Below are 17,049 nucleotides of genomic sequence, written 5' to 3'. Positions count from 1 at the left end.
ATAGCTGAGAGATTTCGGAAAATCGGGTGATTCTCACAGCGATTGGACTCTCGGGTGGTGCTAACAATTCCAAGAAAGATAACTGCAGTTAGTCGTGAGGGTTGGTGGCCTTTCGTTCCGATGTTATCACTTCGACGCCCGCAATTTGAGGGTGTCGTAGGTCGGGATGGCTCTCGATTGCCCGATTAGGAAAGAATTTGGGTGATTTCACTCCGCGCTGTTACTTCGCCTGCATGTGGCCACATGTGCACGCTAATATTCCCTTGCCCAGTCATTATTTATCAGTTTGATTGGGAGCCTTTATCTGGCTTTTTTCAGTATTGGACATGGGCTTGTGTGGACTGAAATGTCGTTCCAGCCAACATCTTCCAACGGAGAGTAATCGGCTCGAAACAAGTAGTTGTAGATTGCTGGCATGGTAGTGCAATACCAACTTAACAGAGTAAACACATTTGCGGCACTGAGCAAGCCATGAGTGAAGCCACGTAATTAATGCATTATTCGAAATATCCAATGTAGATTGACATAATTACATGAAGCGCCCCGAATGGTCTAAAGTTTCGGCTGGCGCATGAGCCCAAGCCCTAATCCCTCAATGCCCAGTCCAGCTCCTCACTACTTCAAGCACCGCCTTTGGTTGGTCACGAGGACTCATATGACCAGCTTCATCAACGGTAACCAACGTCAAGTTGCCTTTGGTCTTGAAGGTACCTCCAGTAACCCTAGCACCCTTGGCATCCTGATAGTGCCACGGCTTGAAAACCTCGGCTTGGAATCCAGCATGTCCACTCCACAACATTGCATCATAACTCTTGATGACTCCTTCGGTGTTCCTAAAAGCAGTCAGCCTCTCGCAGTTCAGGTGTAGTAGCGATGTCGGGGCAGGGCTTACACAATAATATCATTATTCCCATTCAGCACCAGCACTTTAATATGCTTAGAGTCTAAGATTTCTGCAATCTCTCGGGTGCTGGGCACCCAAGAATCCGACTGAGTAGACCACTGTGCGTTGAGATCCATATTTACAGGACGAAAGTCGAACTTTTCCTTAAATCCCAGGGCGTTTTGAACTGTATCTTTGTTGAGATATTTGCTGACCGGCTCCATACCTAAAATCGAATTAGCGTGATGCTTGAAGACCGAGTTGAAAGGAAGCTCACCAAGTCTGCCGCACAATGGGGGCTCTTCGCAAATCAGTCTATCATCGTAGGGGTGGCGTCCTCCGGGCGAGACTTCACGCTGAAACACCATTTCCAACGGTAGGCACTTTTCAAACGCGGTGAAGCAAGTATCTGTGTCATAAGTTAAGTCGCACATGCGGCTGAACTTGTCGCATTGCGAGTATCCTTCTTCCATAAGGTTGCACGAACTGGCGTTGAAGCGATTGCGAGAACCTTCTTCGCTCTCCGTCGGAAAAGGGACACAGAAGTGCTCATACTTGCCCAATACAGTTTGAGGCATGTTGACAAGGGCATTGACGAGGATGATGGAGTCGATCTTGTGTCGTGTCATGGACGTGTAAATAGGGACGTATTTTCCACCGAACGACTCGCCGGCAATATGAATAGCGCGGTCCCGAAGAGTCGGAAATAGGTCATCTAGGAACGTATCAAGGAATTTGTCAAAGTCAAGCCCTGCCTCGACCAAGTTTGCGGCCCAGAGGCTAGGATCAGCGGTCTCTGAAAACCCAGCGCCGATGGGTTGACTAGTGCAACGTCATGTTAGCGGTCGTTTGGCATCACAATAACCGGCATGTCCTTACTCGATGAACAACATGTTTGCAAAGTTGGTCCAACTCAGATCGTTCCTCTGGGTATCTTCGCCATCTTCCGTCACAACACAAGGCCCGATCTCGAAAAATGCGCCGAGCATGGAGCTCGCCCCGGGCCCTCTATGTTAGTTGGTGGTGAGCATGAGATGCTTAACAGAGGGTGGTCAAGGTGGCGTACCCGTTGAGCCATACTATCAATGGTGCATTCTCTGGCTCCTGGCGACTCTCAAAGTACCCTGCTTGAGGTCAGCAAAATGAGCCACAGCTGTTTCGGCTATTCACGTACAGAAGAACATGGACCTGTCTTTGCCAAGCGGCACTGTACCAGACCACTGTGACGAGCCGGCATCGCAGACACTTTCATTTTGTCTGATGACTGTCGCCGACGACCGCGGTGGTGATTGAATGCGACCCTGATCGCCAGCTAGTCGCCATTGAGTGGGATACTCCGGAAGCGCGTTTGTGACCGAAGAAAGACCTGCGCCAAGAGCAAGGAGTTGTACGCGCAATCGGCCAAGATTCACCATTGTCAGATAACTTGGTTGTGAGGAAATGGGTTGAAAGAGGAGAAGCAATGGGGGATTTAAGCCAACAACGCTTCAAAGATAGAGCGTCCTTCGGTACGTAGAAATGATGCAGGTGCTTCTGCAGAAAGCCAAGAGCGGTCTTTCAAGCTGGCTTGCCCAAATAGCTGACGCCACTCATGCTTGTGGGATCCCTGCCGAGTTTTCCAAGCCGCACCAAGTTACCTGATTAGGAAGCGAAAAGCACTGGCAACGCCTCACACCACCAATGGTCTTAGGCCTACCCTATAGCAGTTTCGTTCACTCTTTGCTCAGGACAAATGCGCATTTCGAACCACATAAATCACTGTGCGTAAACTTTTGACCATAGCCGCCCTTTGTATTTGAATGAAAATACTCGGAGTGGAGAATAGATCTACTTGGTACACGAAGTAAACGGTGGGGGGGAAGGAACAATTGGGTTTCGGTGATGTGTTCACCTGAAATGTCAAATTATGGCACGTAGGAATAATCAGTTAAAAAGGCGGTAATCCTCATTCATTGCAGTATCCCACTCGGTCAGCCAAAGTGTGTTGGTTGCTCAAGCCTTGTTGTAGAGCGAGATTGGGCCAAGAAGCAAGACGTTTCCAAGCCGATCTTCCAGCCTCAGCTTCTTCAGCGTATCATAGCATTGTTAATTCCATCATGGCTCCAATCAAACGAGTAACACTCTCTGAAATGGCCCTTCCCGTTATAATCCCCAAATGCAACAAGGACTTGGGTTGTTTCAACTTGCATATGCTTGTGGTGCTCATCAGATCCGTCCATGATCAGGCGAATCGAGCGTCCCCGCAACCTTTCCTTCACGACAAGTTCCAGCCCCCGTTTCAAGTAGGTCCATCCGACAAGCTCTGGTCCGAAAATACCCGTCCTCATCACGCGTGGGATCAAGACGTCAATAATTGTGGTGCAGATATTCGTACTTTCGCATAAGAGGGCCGTCATGTGTAGAAGTGCTTCTACGGGAAGCAAAGTAAAACGCTGGCGAGATATTTCCATGCCGCAGACGATGCCGACAATGATCTTGCCCCACGCTTCTGACACACTGGCTAGAATCGCAGGGTTGAATAGGGAGCGTATGTAGTTGCACGCCATTCGGGAAATGAGATACATGATGTAGTCAACCGCCTTGCGGTCGTCTGAGAAACGGTAGGTCACGATCGTTTCAAAGGACGGGCCGGTGACAAAATCCTGATCCGTACCGAGATTGGCAATAGGCAAGTCGTGATCACACAGCGAGCGGTGCCATTGATCAAGTCGCTTAGTGAAGTTGTCGCATTGATCTAACATCATTTCAGGAGTCAAACTTTCAGTGTGATAGTCCCGTTGCTGGAACTGTCGATGGTCGCATTGCCGATTCAACACTGTTCGAAGCCATTGTCCCGCCATCTCCGATGCACTTGGTCTACCAGGCTGGCTCTGCGTGTTGAAAGTTGCTTCCATGGCGTGTCGACTGTGCAGCCTCCAAAGGCTTGAGAGGATGTCTCGAATGGCGAGCTGCGGATCAAGAAAGCTACATGGCTCGTATAGGTCCGTAACAAGACTTGACTTTCGGGTTCCCAGTATCTGGAACTTTACGTCATACCTCAACATTCTCCACGCTTTGAATAAAGCCGACGTGGACGAAGACGAAAAATCTACTTTGGAGGCGATTGCATCCAGACCGGAAGCGTGATTCCTGATACCCAACGGCGAGCCGACTTCGATCTCGTGGTAGGCCAGGAGCAGAGCAGCACCGGCGACATGTTCATCGCGTCGATTACCAGGCTTCTGCAGCTCATGATTTAGCTTTTTTACAGCCGCCTCGTAGTATTTCCAGTCGAGATTGCCTTCGGTCTTTCGACTCAGTGCTTGCGAATCGGCTGAGTTGTGTTGTGTGATTTTGAAGTTTCCCGCAGAAAGAGCAAGAACGGCGGCTCGGAAACAGCTGCTATCGCGAAATAGACTTGGGAATCCTAGAGTAACCGGAACAACAGGGATAACATGAGCTTCGAAATGTCGAACTAGCGCCTCTTCAACTGGGAAGGATAGTTGGCAGTCAGTCGCCGGATCGCCGAGAGACGACTGGGTCGATGGTGATGATCCATCCAAGGGGCCTTCGATGTTCAAGAACTCATCCCACGTGTTGGGGATTTGAGTCGAAATATTCCCTTCAACCATGATCATCGTGTCATTGTTTGTTGGTGTAGCAAGTTTATCTGCGGAATTTGAATCTGCCAACGGTATAGGGAGCTGACCACCAGGCAGAGTGTTGGACTTGGGGGAATTCCGTGTGACAAGTGGTGATGAGGATTGTACTGGGTGAGGTTGGCGATGTTGAACTTGTTCAACATTGTCAAATGAAGCTTCGGCATTGGGTAAAGCTGATTGCAACCCATCATCGTCAAGAAGCTGAAAAGAGGGCTCGAAGAGATCCCATGGCAAGACACTATTATCTGTATCGTTGCCAGTCAGGCCGCTCCACATAGGTGGTGACACTGGCGTCGCGGCATAAGGCTGTTGTGTATCCACGTGTATTGCGCCTTCACTCTCGTCCCGTGGTGACCGAGTCGACCGGCGAGTTGCTCCATGTGTCGGTTTCTGCTTCCTCCTCTCATCCTCCAACTGCAACGCCGACCATCTCGCAGCCTCAAACTTCTTAGATGATTCAGCTGTCAGCTCAGACACGTCCTTGAAGGTGATTGAGCGTTGGTAGCCACTGCACTTGACCCCGCGTTGACTGCAGGCCAAGCATTCTGGGCGTGTCTCATCGCACTACGTGAAGACAAGTCAGCATATCGGTAATAAATTGGACTTGTAAGCCTAGCAAGCAAGAAAAAGGTCGACAATATGTTAAAGCCAATGTACCTTTCGCCGCTTGGTCCGACAGTTCTGGCATCCTGTGCGCTTGCGAACTATGTCGGTTTTCCTCGCTCGTTTCGAGGACTGTTCCATTGCGACATAGGTGACAAACCAGGGTGGTCTAGAGGCGGGGCAGGCGAATTGGAAAAGCCTAATATGGAAGTTCTGAAGATGGAACCGAGGATTGGAACGGTTCAAACAGTGTATGCGGGCATGAGCTGTCAGTTTGAGATTTGGAATTGCGACACGAGAGTGAGAGTTGTCTGGATCAGGTGGGACGGAGCGAGGAACCACAAATGAACGCATCTTTGTCACCTCATTGGTGACTTGAGCCATGATAAGATAGCAAGATAATACGAGAGACCTTTCCTAATACAGTGTGCAGGAGCGCCGCTAATTAAGCTGCAGAACCACAGAAGAGGAAGCTCATGCACCAAGAGATCCACAGATTCACAAATCCATTGCCGGTATAAGAGTCACGCCGTCGCTGTAACTATTCCTAATTAGGTCGCCGAGAGCGAGTATCGACCCAACTTCATCACCCATCAGCGCGTCGAGTTGTTTGGAATATGACTAAAAAAACCAATGTTTTAAAGGGTTACAACAGATCAATTCAAATCTGGCTATCTGCGATTGAAAGCCGCCTGATTGAGAAAAACAGCGGCCGTTTGACGGGTCTTATCTGATCCACGTCGAGCAATGAGCATGGTGGAACTTTCTACAGGATGGCTTTTGTTGCATCCCAGTGTTTTCGCAACCCAGAGCCCGGTAACATTTGACACCGATGCCCCAAAAGGGATATTTGTTGTCATACATGGTCTTCCCGAGTATGCCCGCCATTTCAGTGCATTGGACTCTGTCACTAACTCTGTTACTAGGTTCATACAGCTCTTCGCCGTGCTTGGTTTGGTGTCATTTACCGTTATATCCCTATGCTTCTACGGGGCAGAGTCAAAACGACGCCGGGTGAAATGGGGATTAGTCCATATCGCTTCCTTGGTACGATAACCGTTGTAATTTTTTTTTTTCTCGAAAGACCCTAACTTTATGTCAGATTCTTCAAATTGGAATTGCAGCCACATTCATTGCAAAACTGGTCGTTCAGCTTCAACAAGGAGGGGATCGCATTGACTGGTCATCTGCAACGATCCGGATATCTTCTTGCCTCGCAGCCATTGCGAACTTCACGGCAATATTGCTCCAACATTCATCGACTGCCCGGGGAGCTTACCATTTCATCAGCTGCGGCGCATGGACGTTGCTCCTTACGTCCCGTTCCTATTCAGAGACATGGGGCGACAACTTATTTCCAGGCATATTCGGAGCCGCCTGCCTTCTTGATGTGTTTTACTCCAGAATACCGAATGATGAGCTGCCGCCAAAACTCTCACGGTCAACTTTGTTCGAATCTGCTACGTACGCATGGCTCAACCCAATTATCGGCCTCACTGGAAGCCTCGATTTCGACAACCTTCCACACATCGAGCTTCCTCCGGACTTTGACGGATACCAGTCAAGGTTCTCGCTAGCTTGTTCTCAAGGAGGCGAGGGCTCATGGGATGCATTCTGGGGGTTCCTCTTGAGGGAACACAAGTCAGCGATTCTAGCTGCCTCTCTCTGCAGACTGGTGGATGACCTTTCCCAATTCGGACTCCCTTGGCTGTTGCGCGACCTCTTGGCACACCCAACCATGGGGAATGTATGCGTAATGTTTTGTTCCCGCCTCCTCGGAAGTATCTGCGGAAACTATAGCGACTTTCTGGCACGACGGGTGGCAGTTGGCTATAAAGCTATGCTCTCTGCTGCCCTTCACGCCAAGACGCTCCGACTTGGAGACATAAAGGTTCCAGGAGATGTCAATATCGCTACGTTGGGGGAGGTGGATACCCAAGTCATGTTCCAAGGATCACACCTGCTTCTTGATGTGTGGTCATATCCGCTTCAAGTGGTTTTGTGTCTGGCAGGACTTTTGTACCTTTTGTCCTGGCAAGGAATGCTTATTGTTTTAGTTATCGCGGTAAGTATTCTATTCGATGGAATTTTGCAATTTTGCTAATTAAAACAGCTTTCAATGTACCCGATTCTCGGATTCATCATTGGAATCATGACGACATGGATTATCAAAGGCATGGCCGCGAAAGACAAGAGGATCAAGCTCACCGGCGAGGTGTTGGGATCGATTCAATCTATCAAGATGCACGCTTGGGAGTCGGCTTTCACAAACACGTTGGCTGAAAAGCGATCGGTCGAGCTGAACGCACTACAGAGTATGGCAATCTCCAACGCTTGGCTTGTCTCTTTAATGCAAACCACTCCTTCCCTCCTCACCATTGCTGCATTCGGGGTTATCCTTTGGAAGGGCCAAGTGATGGATAACCAGCTCATCTTTGCCAGTATTATGCTGTTCACAATGTTCAGTTCCAGTCTGACTCAGATGTCTACTCTGGCAACGACGATACAGGTCATGAAGACATCCTTGGACCGCATTCGAAACTATATGAACCTGCGAGAAACAAATCTAGCACCACTGGGAGAGCCCAGAAACAGCAGCCAAGGACAAGGACAGTCTATCGAAATCGAAAACATCAAGCTGCAGTGGCCTGGTGGCGCTCGGATCCTGGAGAGCGGTACCCTTGATATCAAGAAGAGAAGCCTTGCTGTGATAACTGGAGCCACTGGGTCCGGGAAATCGACGACTCTGCTCTCCTTGCTCAGATACATGGAACTCAATCAGTCACGCACAGAAAATCTCCAAGTAGCCTACTTGCCGCAGCAACCGTTCTTGGCAAGCGGCACAGTTCGGGACAACATCTTGTTTGGAAAAGACTATGATCCTGACCTCTATGAAACGGTCGTGGAAGCATGCTGCCTTCGACCAGATTTTCAGCGTCTTCGCCAAGCTGACCTCACTCCGATAACTGGCTCCATTGCCCTGTCTGGCGGCCAGAAGACTCGAATTTGTCTCGCTAGGGCTGCGTACTCTCAGGCAGATGTTTACATCCTTGATGATCCACTGGCTGCGGTAGATGTCAAGGTTCAAAGACATATTATCCAGCGTTTACTAGGCTCGCAAGGGCTTTTGGCGAATACTACGAGAATCATTTCCTCCAGCACCCCGATGCTCTTGAGGGAAGCTGATTCGGCGTATGTACTTGATAAAGAGACATTACAACGCCGTACGCTTTCCGATGCACCTCTTGTGGAGGAATCATCAACAGAGATGGCCATCTCTAGTTCTGGATCAGACACAACAGAGGTCGGCATCACGGAGTCTCCTAGTGAGGCTCTTGACCAACCTGTTTCTTCGACATCATCGTCGCCCAAGGCCCAAAGCTTGATACCTAACAACGTTAAATCCGGTCCCGAAAACACCTTTGGTGACAGCCACCTCGAACAAGCTGTCCTCGATGTACCCCAAACTTCAACCGAGTCCAAGTTTTGGAAGCATCCCATATGGACATACGTCCTTGCGGCTGATAGGTTTGGATGGCCTATTACGATTTTCCTTCTCCTTTCCGGCAGACTTGTTTCAATCTTTGGCACTTATGTCCTGAAGATGATGTCGTCGGAGCCGACGCCATCACGTCTAAGATGGGACCTCGTCCTATTCGCTCTCTTCTCCATGGCCCAAATGTTGCTTTTCTTTATGTTCATCGTCTCGCTATACAGGTTTTGCGTCATCCCAGCCTCGACCAAAATACACACAGGCTTGGTGAAAGGTGTCCTCTCACGTCGGATGAATTTTTTCTCGGTCGTGCCCACTGGCGAGATCCTCAACCTCTTCACGAACGACATCGCCCGAATCGATGGATCTCTCACAGGGTCCCTCATATCACTTATTGCCCAGTTTGCGAACCTCCTCCTCTCCTGCGTCGTCCTTATCGCCTCTACGCCCGTTAGTCTCGTTTTCGTGGTACCCTTGATCTTCCTCTGCTTCCACCTGCAGCAGTTCTATCTCGAAAAACTTCGCGAGCTTCGGCACATGGATGTCTCATCTCGCGCACCTCTCCTCAGCTACATCCAAGAAGCAAATGATGGCCGAGTACTCTTCAAAGTCCACAACTCCGGAAGCCTTCGCCTCGCCAAGTTCCAGGAGATGCTACAGACCAACCTACGTGCTTTGTTCCCGCTAGCCTGCATGGACGTATGGATAGCCGTCCGCCTTCAGATCCTCTCCGTCACCCTTCAGGTACTCGCCGTCGGCGCCTTGCTCGCCTCATCGGTTGACCTTAGCACTCTCGGCTTTGTCATGACATACGTATTTCAAGTCACAACTATCCTGGGAAACATCGCGCGCATTAGCGCCCTGTTTGAAGCAGATTCTGTTTCAATTACGCGCATCAAGGAGTATGCCATCCTAGGCATCCAAGAAAGCAAGGAATTGGAACCGGAGGAGAGATACAGGGACGAGGTCGGAGATGGTGAAGGTCTCTCCGGAAAGTGGCCAACAGACGGAAAGATTGAGTTTCGATCCGTCAGTGCAAGATACCGTCCCGGATTACCCTTGAGTCTGCACTCGCTCAACGTCACGATATCACCAGGAGAGAGAGTTGCAGTTGTAGGACGAACAGGAGCTGGAAAATCATCGATGATATTGTGTCTATTAGGCATGATGGATCAAGTCAGTGGAGAGACACTGGTCGACGGCGTGGATATCGCAACGGTTCATTCATCCAAACTCTTACATTCACTCTCCATCATCCCCCAGAGCCCTGTCATCTTCTCGGGATCTGTCCGTGGGAATCTCGACCCGCTAAGTCTCTACACTGACGAAGAAATTATTCAAGCTCTGAAACGCTCGACGGCGATGCAAGCCTTAGAGAAATTGTCTAACCGGAAGCGGGGTGATATGAGCGAGCCTACGAAACTTCTAGATATTGACCTCGATCCTAGGTAAGCCCAGACTAGCTATGAATCACCAATGCTCTTCCTATTGATAAATTCTAACTCTTGATTCCACAGATCCAGTCTTTCTTCCGGAGAGATTCAGCTCCTAGCGCTCGCACGCACCATGCTTCAAGATTCAAAGATCCTGATACTAGACGAAGGTAACTAACACTATCTAAAAGACGCGTCGATTATGTTGCTAATAAAAATCTCACCACAGCGACTTCTAGTTTGGACCACGAGACTGAGAACCTCATCCACGAAACCATTTTCGGACAGTTCAAAAACACAATCGTTGCTGTCATGCATCGGCTTGAATTGACCGTCAGTCACCCTCGCCCATCACTTCTACGCTTCACAGAGCACCCGCCTTCATGGAATTCAAGTTAAGAAATCACAGATCAAATACGATAAAGTCATGGTTATGAACAACGGCAAGGTTGTGGAGTACGATTCGCCGGCTGCATTGATCGCGAAGGATGATAGCTTTTACTCGTCAATGCTCGCTGAAGCTGGTTTGTTGGATGATGCGCGGTGTAAGTTGAGCAAATCTAAGTAAGCTAGATCACCTGTATATAGAATAGCAAGATTTGGCCTGTATCATATTTTTACGAGTTCACTTGCTTTTGGTGCGTCGAGGTGCTACGCTGGCACTTTCTAGAGGTATTATTCCCAAGACCAAGTTTGTTGCCTATGGCTGTGGCTTGAGAAATCTACAAGAGAAATAGACTCAGTGACCTTTCATTCACGGGTAGAGGAAAATATGTGATACATTCCTCCCATTCACGAGCGCAGGTGATGTGCAGCTATGGGCGAATATCATGGATGCACTGTTCACAGTTACACTCAACGAAACTGGGAGTACTATTTACAGATCCTCCCGCTCTTCGCCAAAGGACTTTTGCGTTTCCTTTCCATTGTTCAACGCGACACCGTCCTGGAAGTTGGGCACAATGCTGGTCGGCCTCTTCAAGTAGTCCAGCCAGTATTCAACCAAATTGAGAGCCGAGGCAGGTTGATCATAAGGAACCTATCCGGAATTAGATGATGTGCAGCAAGAACTCAAACGTCAGACTTACCATGTGTCCAGCTTCTTCAATCTCAGCAAGCCACAGATTAGGCACGGCTTTGACCCTTCCACCACGTAACCCACTTGAGGCATTCCACGGCAACTCCTTCCACGGGACAGCGCGAAATGGTGTACGTCCCTCCCACTCAACGTGTTGCAAGCCCTCATATACACCTTCCGCATTGCAGATGATGTCGGTCACGCCAACATACAGCAATACGTCGATCGGTCGTTGGACCTTTGCCAGATGCGTCTTACGAGCGTGGCTTAGGATCTTACTGAGATACCCAGTCGTAGGGGTATAGAAGTCTCCAGATTCAAAGAACCGCCGCTGAATGATCTCGCTTGTCATATCCCAAGACCTCTTGCGGCCTTCGCTCTGGGCTAAAACCTCAAGCTTGTCATTGAGCATGTCATCCGATCCAAGATACGAGATGATGTCCTTTATATCAGGGTAGCAATTCCCGGCACTGGGACATGATCTCCGACGCCGATCGTAAATGCTCCGAGTTGTGTTCACGAAAATGGAAGTGAACTGGCCCTGGCATAGTTCTTCGGGTTGAGCGCAGAGAAATTGGTCATCACCTCCCATCGCGCAAGCGCGCACAGCCGACTCGCATCGATCAACAAGTTTCAGTGCTTTCGCACAGTCATCTGGGTCGAGGTGAGGGGCGTACTTTTCGCGGTATTCGTAGCACGACACGTCGTACATTGCGGGGAACTGTGCAACAGGGCTGATCCACGGGTTGCCAACCATGATGGATCGCAAAGGGATGATTGCGCTAGACTCTCGAGTTCCAGGCGTGGAACTAAGAAACTGATTGTAGTCCAGGATGGCGGATGCAAAGGCCGGGACATAGCGACCAGCATAAGACTCTCCAGACAAGTGGAGGTCGGAATTAGCCAGATGCGGGAAGGCTTCGTAGAACAATCTGATGAATGCAACGGCATCAAGTGAGGAGTCCTCGACACGAGACGGGTACGATGAGTCGTCTTTATTGTGATCCGTGTAGGAATACCCAACGCCAGCAGGTTGGTCGAGGTAAATGACGTTGAAATGTTCCGTCCACGAGTAAGGATTGAACTTGGTCGCATCTGCACCATCAATGAGGCATGGGCCATTTTCGTACAGCATGCCGTGCAAAGAGCTTCCGCCAGGGCCCCCTTGAAGCCAAATCAGCAGGGGAGCATCCTCTTTGTTGTTTCGAGCTTCATGGAACCCTTGAATGTCAAAGGTCAGTCTCAAGCTTAACGCGTCGGGAAATAAGAGCAAACACACAAAAGAACAAGTGGCGATCTCCGACATCAGCCCATCCCGTGTGATGAGCTGCTCCGCCATGGCAAATCGACACATCGTCGGCGGCCCAACTCTTGAAGCGAACTGTATTGCTGCTGAAATCGGATGTGACAGTCTTGTAGGATGAGGCCAGCGCATGCGTCACAGTGAGCGCCAAACAGGCGAGTGTTACTCGCTTCAACGCCATTGTTGGATGTTACTCAGGTTCACGCGTCTTGGTGAAGCTCGATTGCATGAGCCGGAGGGCGCGTTTAGTAAACAGAATCTGCATCCGTGAATCACTGACTCGCTGTTCAATCGCGTGTCCAAATATTGCCGTTACTTGGCTTGGCTTAAAGTGGTAATGAGGAGCGGAATCGGCTCCTCGGGGCGAGGTGGGCCTTTCCATCCGCAATCAGAGGGAAAATATTTCCTAAACGGGAAGATCTTGGGATGTGCGTGAAGTAGAGAGTATCACGGGCGGGCGGGTTGGGACCAGGCGGTCACAACCGGCAGAATCAGAACAGGCTTACTTTACGATATAATACAGGCTTGTCTTGATCTGCTTTTCTCACTAATTGTAATTGTAGTCAATCTGTATGTTGAACGGGCTCTATTCGATACAGTTTGAGACTACTTAATAGGTGATAACACAGTGCTAGCCTTGGTGGGACACACCGTCGTGATATGCATAAACAAGACAAATCTTTGTACTTCTGAGGCTATGTACCTAATAATAGGTCATGACAGTCGAGCCTGGCTGCTGCCTAGCCATTGCCTATTGCATCCAGGCGTAGTCCCATCCTTCCACCCGCAGAAAGGCACCACCGGAGCTTTCACAGCAGAAAGTACACACAATATATAGAGCAACCACTCAGTCAATCATGTCAGACCTCACTCCGCGTCAATCCCGCACGATAGGCGCTCTTTTGGGCGTACATGCTGGCGACGCCCTCGGCGCAGCTCTCGAGTTCCGAACCCACACCTCCATTCGCTCCGAATACCCATCGGGCCTCCGCTCTATCATCGGCGGTGGCTTTCTCCGATGGCCCCCTGGTCATGCCACTGATGACACGGATATGACCCGTGCCGTTCTACTCGCCTACCGTGACCACAGACGAAGTCAGACTAACCAGCCAGCTACTGAGTCGTCTTCCGCGAAAGAGGATAAGGACGTGGTCAAAATGGCGGCCGACTACTTCGTCAAGTGGCTTGAGGGCGACTGGCCGGACCGTGTTCGAGGATCCAGGCCTGTGGACATTGGAAACACAACGGCCAAGGGCCTCCGGCTCTACAAAAGAACACGAGATCCATCAAAAGCAGGGTCTGGCGCAAAAAGTGCTGGCAACGGAAGCCTGATGCGCTGTATCCCGACGGCGCTTTTCCAGCCCTCCCCATCTCTCCTCGTCGAGGAATCTATACGCATCAGTCGCATCACTCACGACGACCCACGGTGCACCGTTGCCTGCGCAGCCTACAACACCATAGTTGCCCAACTTATCTCGGGCGCCTCACCAATCAGTGCTGTAGCCGCAGGGGAAGCTATTTCGCTGGAATTAGAAGGTGATGGGGGTCCTGTCACGGCTGCCATACGTCGAGGAAAGGAGCTCTCAATAGCTGACACGGCGAGAGACGGGCCACCCATTGACATGAAGGGGAAATTTGGTGGTTATGTCCTCGGGTCACTTATCTTGGCTGTCGCCGCGGTGCTGGATCACAGGAGCCTTGAAGACGTACTAGTGGACGTTGTGCGAGTTGGGCATGATACAGACACCAATGGGGCTGTTGCGGGAGGCCTCCTTGGATCTCGAGATGGTGTTGAGGGGATTCCGTCGCAGTGGAGGAAACAATTGCAGTTTGCTGATGAGTTCCGGGATATCGCCTTAGAGCTGATAAAGGAGTAATCTATTGAGCTGAGAATGTTAGCCGTGTATTTGTTTGTACAAGGACAAATACCATATCCTTCGGGACGAGTTGACTGAATATCTGGGAATACAGGAGCAATTGCCATGCATCCATCACTATGCACATAACATCGGTAGCTTGACAAATTGGTGTCTTCTCCCCATTGCAGGAATGCAGGGGCGTGTCTAGGATTGTGCAGTACTGTGTCACGACCCTTTGTCTAAGAGTCTAAGTGTGCAGGAACCAGGCACCGATTTCGAATTTGGCTGTAATGCAGAAAGAGCTCGTGTCCCGGGTAGCCAACCTACCACGCGGGTCAGCCAGGGTCATATCTTCAGTATATCCGAGCCATGAGAAGCAGATACTGTAGATCAAGGTGTAATCCGCGGCCATCGTGATAACGTCGAGATCATCCAGCTCATCCGTCCGGCATTTCCTAACATGCTATGTTCATACGCAGTAAGGCCTCGTCTTGATTCCTATGCTTGGTATTACTGAGGAGGGCGCACAAGTTATGAAAAAGAGCTCAGTCAGCCAATAGAGAAAAAATGATGACTGGGTGTCGTGTTGAGTTGAGTCTTGGTCCGAATCTCTCCATGACGTTACGCCCTAAGCCACTTGTCGGGGTTGAGGCCACGTGGTCAGTTCCCCAAACCGCAGGATTACTATGCTGCCCGTAGCTCGAGATACCCACGACGGACTGTGACGACGAATCGATGAGCAGTCTTTCCCCAGTTTGGATTCTGCTTACACTGGCAGGGATCTTATATCCCTAGAAAACTGCGCCGGGCTCTGGCATTGGGGGAAGCCGCCTGGTGGATACTCCCCAGGCAGAGCAATTCTTCGGCCTCGGAATGGTTGATGTTAGTCTGGATGTTTTCGAGTTCGCCTAGGACACGCTGGTGGATGTTCTCGTTGGTTAGGACAAAAGGGCAAACGACGCGATATTGCATGGATTGAAGCTACCAGTTGCATTTGACTGTGCGACTCGTCGCTGAGGATGTCGCGTGTGATTGTCATCTGGTTGGGTGCCTCGTAAGATAGATAGGTAGCTCGCTACCATCATATAAGCAACTGCATTCTTTACAGTACTGGCGCTGCCAAGCCCGCATGGGCGCGACAATGATATGCAGGCTTGTGACGGATAGCACAACGTTAAAAAGCAAGCCTAAATTCCATGACGCCATGTGATGGCTTTCTGGCTCGGGGATTTCCTCTTTAATAACTGGTCCTGTCTTCTGAGGCCCAGGCCCTCCCAACCAGTCCCAACCTAGAAGCTTATTCTCGGTTACGCTGCCGAGCCTTTACTTCTTACGGTAGGGTCAGGCGCGCTCTTGTATGTTCTGAGCGATTGTATTGGCTCAAGTCTGCTGATTGAGGAGTGTGTGCTCGCTACTCCGCTATATACGAACGCCAACATGCAGTCAGGATCTGAATCCCTGCACCAACGAGGCGGGGAAACGGGTAAATGCTATAGGCCAGCTATCCGAGAAACCATACGAGGGCCCGGTTATCCTTGCCGACGGTTGCCTGGAGATCATTGTGGCGTATCATCCTTGGGTGCGTATGGTGGATCAGGTTAGACACGACACCGTCGCTTGTTTACTGTCGTATTTCGCAAGTGGCTACGAGATCAGGTCCTGAGGGGAATCTGGCCTTCCGTTAGCCAGACATAAAAGTAGCTCAGCCCCGTCTATCGTGAGTACATTCCTCACATCTCTTATCTTGACACGACGACAACACCAACAACCAATCAAGGCAATACTTTGATCTTCATCTTTCCCAAGGTTATCAACATGCGCTCCGAAATTTTCGCTTCTTTGCTCCCTCTCGCCGCGCCAGCCTTAGCCGGGCGGGCGGAGACGGTCAAAGTCTCTCACCTCTCGGTGCACAAAGTGGGAAGCCCCGTCGGGACCACGATTGAGAGTGTCTCATTCAAGCTCAATGGTGACAACGTGAAGAACTTGAAGTGTTCGGCCTCCAACTTTGCGTTTCCCAGCCCCATCAAGATCTTCCCCTGTGGAAACTCTGACTACTCTTTTGCTTTGTTTGCGGGCGAAGATGGTGTGGACTTCGCTACAATGGTGTACCACGATGTTGGGGATTCGTAAGTCTACCGTCTGTCGACTGTATCACTCCGTGCTCTGACACTAGCACAGGCATGCGGACCTCCGTGGTCTCTCGAATGTCGACACCGTCTGCGATAACAGCCATGGAAGTGGCCCCGCCGACGAGATCTGTACCCAGGGGAAGCCCGTGACTTTCGTCATTGACGGACCGGTTGGTTCTGGTCCTGGCGATGATATTGAACTGTAAAGTTTTGGGGGAGCGTGTTACTATGAGGCTTCTCTCAAGCTACCAGCGAGTTTTCACAAGCCAAGCTAGCTTCTCGGCAGGCTTCCTTGATATGCAGAATAGTTGAAGAATATCACAGTGAATCCCAGATCATCTTCTGCATTTTTTATAGGGAGGCCAGCAATCCACAATTTGAATAGTTGAGAAAGCCAATAACTCTTCAATATGACTCCAAGCGGCTAGATCTCAGGGACCTATTCTGTGTGCATTGATACCAAATTCCTCAAGTGCCTTCCCAATTTATTTAAAGAGAAGATCTTATCTGCAGTATAAGGATAGATCTTATTATTGAAGTGATTTGTACATTCTCAATTGAAGTAATATAAGTAGATAGTAGCTTTTAGTTAATAACCTCTTTGTTATTAGAAGTTCCGCAAACAGC

General features: G+C 50.0%; 6 protein-coding genes across 6 annotated transcripts; 3 read left to right on the top strand and 3 right to left on the bottom strand.

Moving 5' to 3' along the window:
* Positions 1 to 566: 566 nt before the first annotated feature.
* Positions 567 to 2,139, bottom strand: BGZ61DRAFT_402320 (Alpha/Beta hydrolase protein). Its single transcript, XM_046243087.1, has 6 exons — positions 2,058 to 2,139; positions 1,950 to 2,007; positions 1,763 to 1,891; positions 1,161 to 1,705; positions 893 to 1,109; positions 567 to 833 (listed from the first exon to the last, which is right to left on the bottom strand). The coding sequence occupies exons 1-6, from the start codon at positions 2,065 to 2,067 to the stop codon at positions 593 to 595; spliced, it is 1,200 nt and encodes a 399-aa protein (XP_046096808.1). The 5' UTR covers positions 2,068 to 2,139; the 3' UTR covers positions 567 to 592.
* A 594-nt stretch (positions 2,140 to 2,733) lies between these two features.
* BGZ61DRAFT_432079 (uncharacterized protein) lies at positions 2,734 to 5,379 on the bottom strand. The gene is made up of 2 exons (XM_046243872.1): positions 5,182 to 5,379; positions 2,734 to 5,088 (listed from the first exon to the last, which is right to left on the bottom strand). Exons 1-2 carry the CDS (start codon positions 5,266 to 5,268, stop codon positions 2,950 to 2,952), a joined length of 2,226 nt encoding a protein of 741 aa, XP_046096807.1. The 5' UTR covers positions 5,269 to 5,379; the 3' UTR covers positions 2,734 to 2,949.
* Positions 5,380 to 6,883: 1,504 nt separating this feature from the next.
* On the top strand, positions 6,884 to 10,452 carry BGZ61DRAFT_499338 (P-loop containing nucleoside triphosphate hydrolase protein; the record flags this gene model as incomplete). The annotated part of the gene is made up of 4 exons (XM_046251388.1): positions 6,884 to 7,192; positions 7,241 to 10,068; positions 10,138 to 10,223; positions 10,283 to 10,452. The coding sequence occupies 4 exons, from the start codon at positions 6,884 to 6,886 to the stop codon at positions 10,450 to 10,452; spliced, it is 3,393 nt and encodes a 1,130-aa protein (XP_046096806.1).
* A 360-nt stretch (positions 10,453 to 10,812) lies between these two features.
* Positions 10,813 to 12,814, bottom strand: BGZ61DRAFT_402310 (Alpha/Beta hydrolase protein). Its single transcript, XM_046243086.1, has 3 exons — positions 12,411 to 12,814; positions 11,142 to 12,352; positions 10,813 to 11,092 (listed from the first exon to the last, which is right to left on the bottom strand). The coding sequence occupies exons 1-3, from the start codon at positions 12,613 to 12,615 to the stop codon at positions 10,931 to 10,933; spliced, it is 1,578 nt and encodes a 525-aa protein (XP_046096805.1). The 5' UTR covers positions 12,616 to 12,814; the 3' UTR covers positions 10,813 to 10,930.
* Positions 12,815 to 13,291: 477 nt separating this feature from the next.
* BGZ61DRAFT_368181 (ADP-ribosylation/Crystallin J1) lies at positions 13,292 to 14,311 on the top strand (the record flags this gene model as incomplete). The annotated part of the gene is made up of 2 exons (XM_046241867.1): positions 13,292 to 13,529; positions 13,572 to 14,311. The coding sequence occupies 2 exons, from the start codon at positions 13,292 to 13,294 to the stop codon at positions 14,309 to 14,311; spliced, it is 978 nt and encodes a 325-aa protein (XP_046096804.1).
* Positions 14,312 to 15,919: 1,608 nt separating this feature from the next.
* Positions 15,920 to 16,999, top strand: BGZ61DRAFT_462880 (uncharacterized protein). Its single transcript, XM_046247359.1, has 2 exons — positions 15,920 to 16,419; positions 16,472 to 16,999. The coding sequence occupies exons 1-2, from the start codon at positions 16,109 to 16,111 to the stop codon at positions 16,626 to 16,628; spliced, it is 468 nt and encodes a 155-aa protein (XP_046096803.1). The 5' UTR covers positions 15,920 to 16,108; the 3' UTR covers positions 16,629 to 16,999.
* Positions 17,000 to 17,049: the final 50 nt, after the last annotated feature.

This window comes from Ilyonectria robusta (genome assembly GCF_021365365.1).
Source record: "Ilyonectria robusta strain PMI_751 chromosome Unknown BGZ61scaffold_33, whole genome shotgun sequence".
In the NCBI taxonomy this organism is placed as follows: Eukaryota; Fungi; Ascomycota; class Sordariomycetes; order Hypocreales; family Nectriaceae; genus Ilyonectria; species Ilyonectria robusta.
The sequence above is the reverse complement of the archived record's forward strand: the minus strand, read 5'-3'. Positions and strand labels throughout refer to the sequence as shown.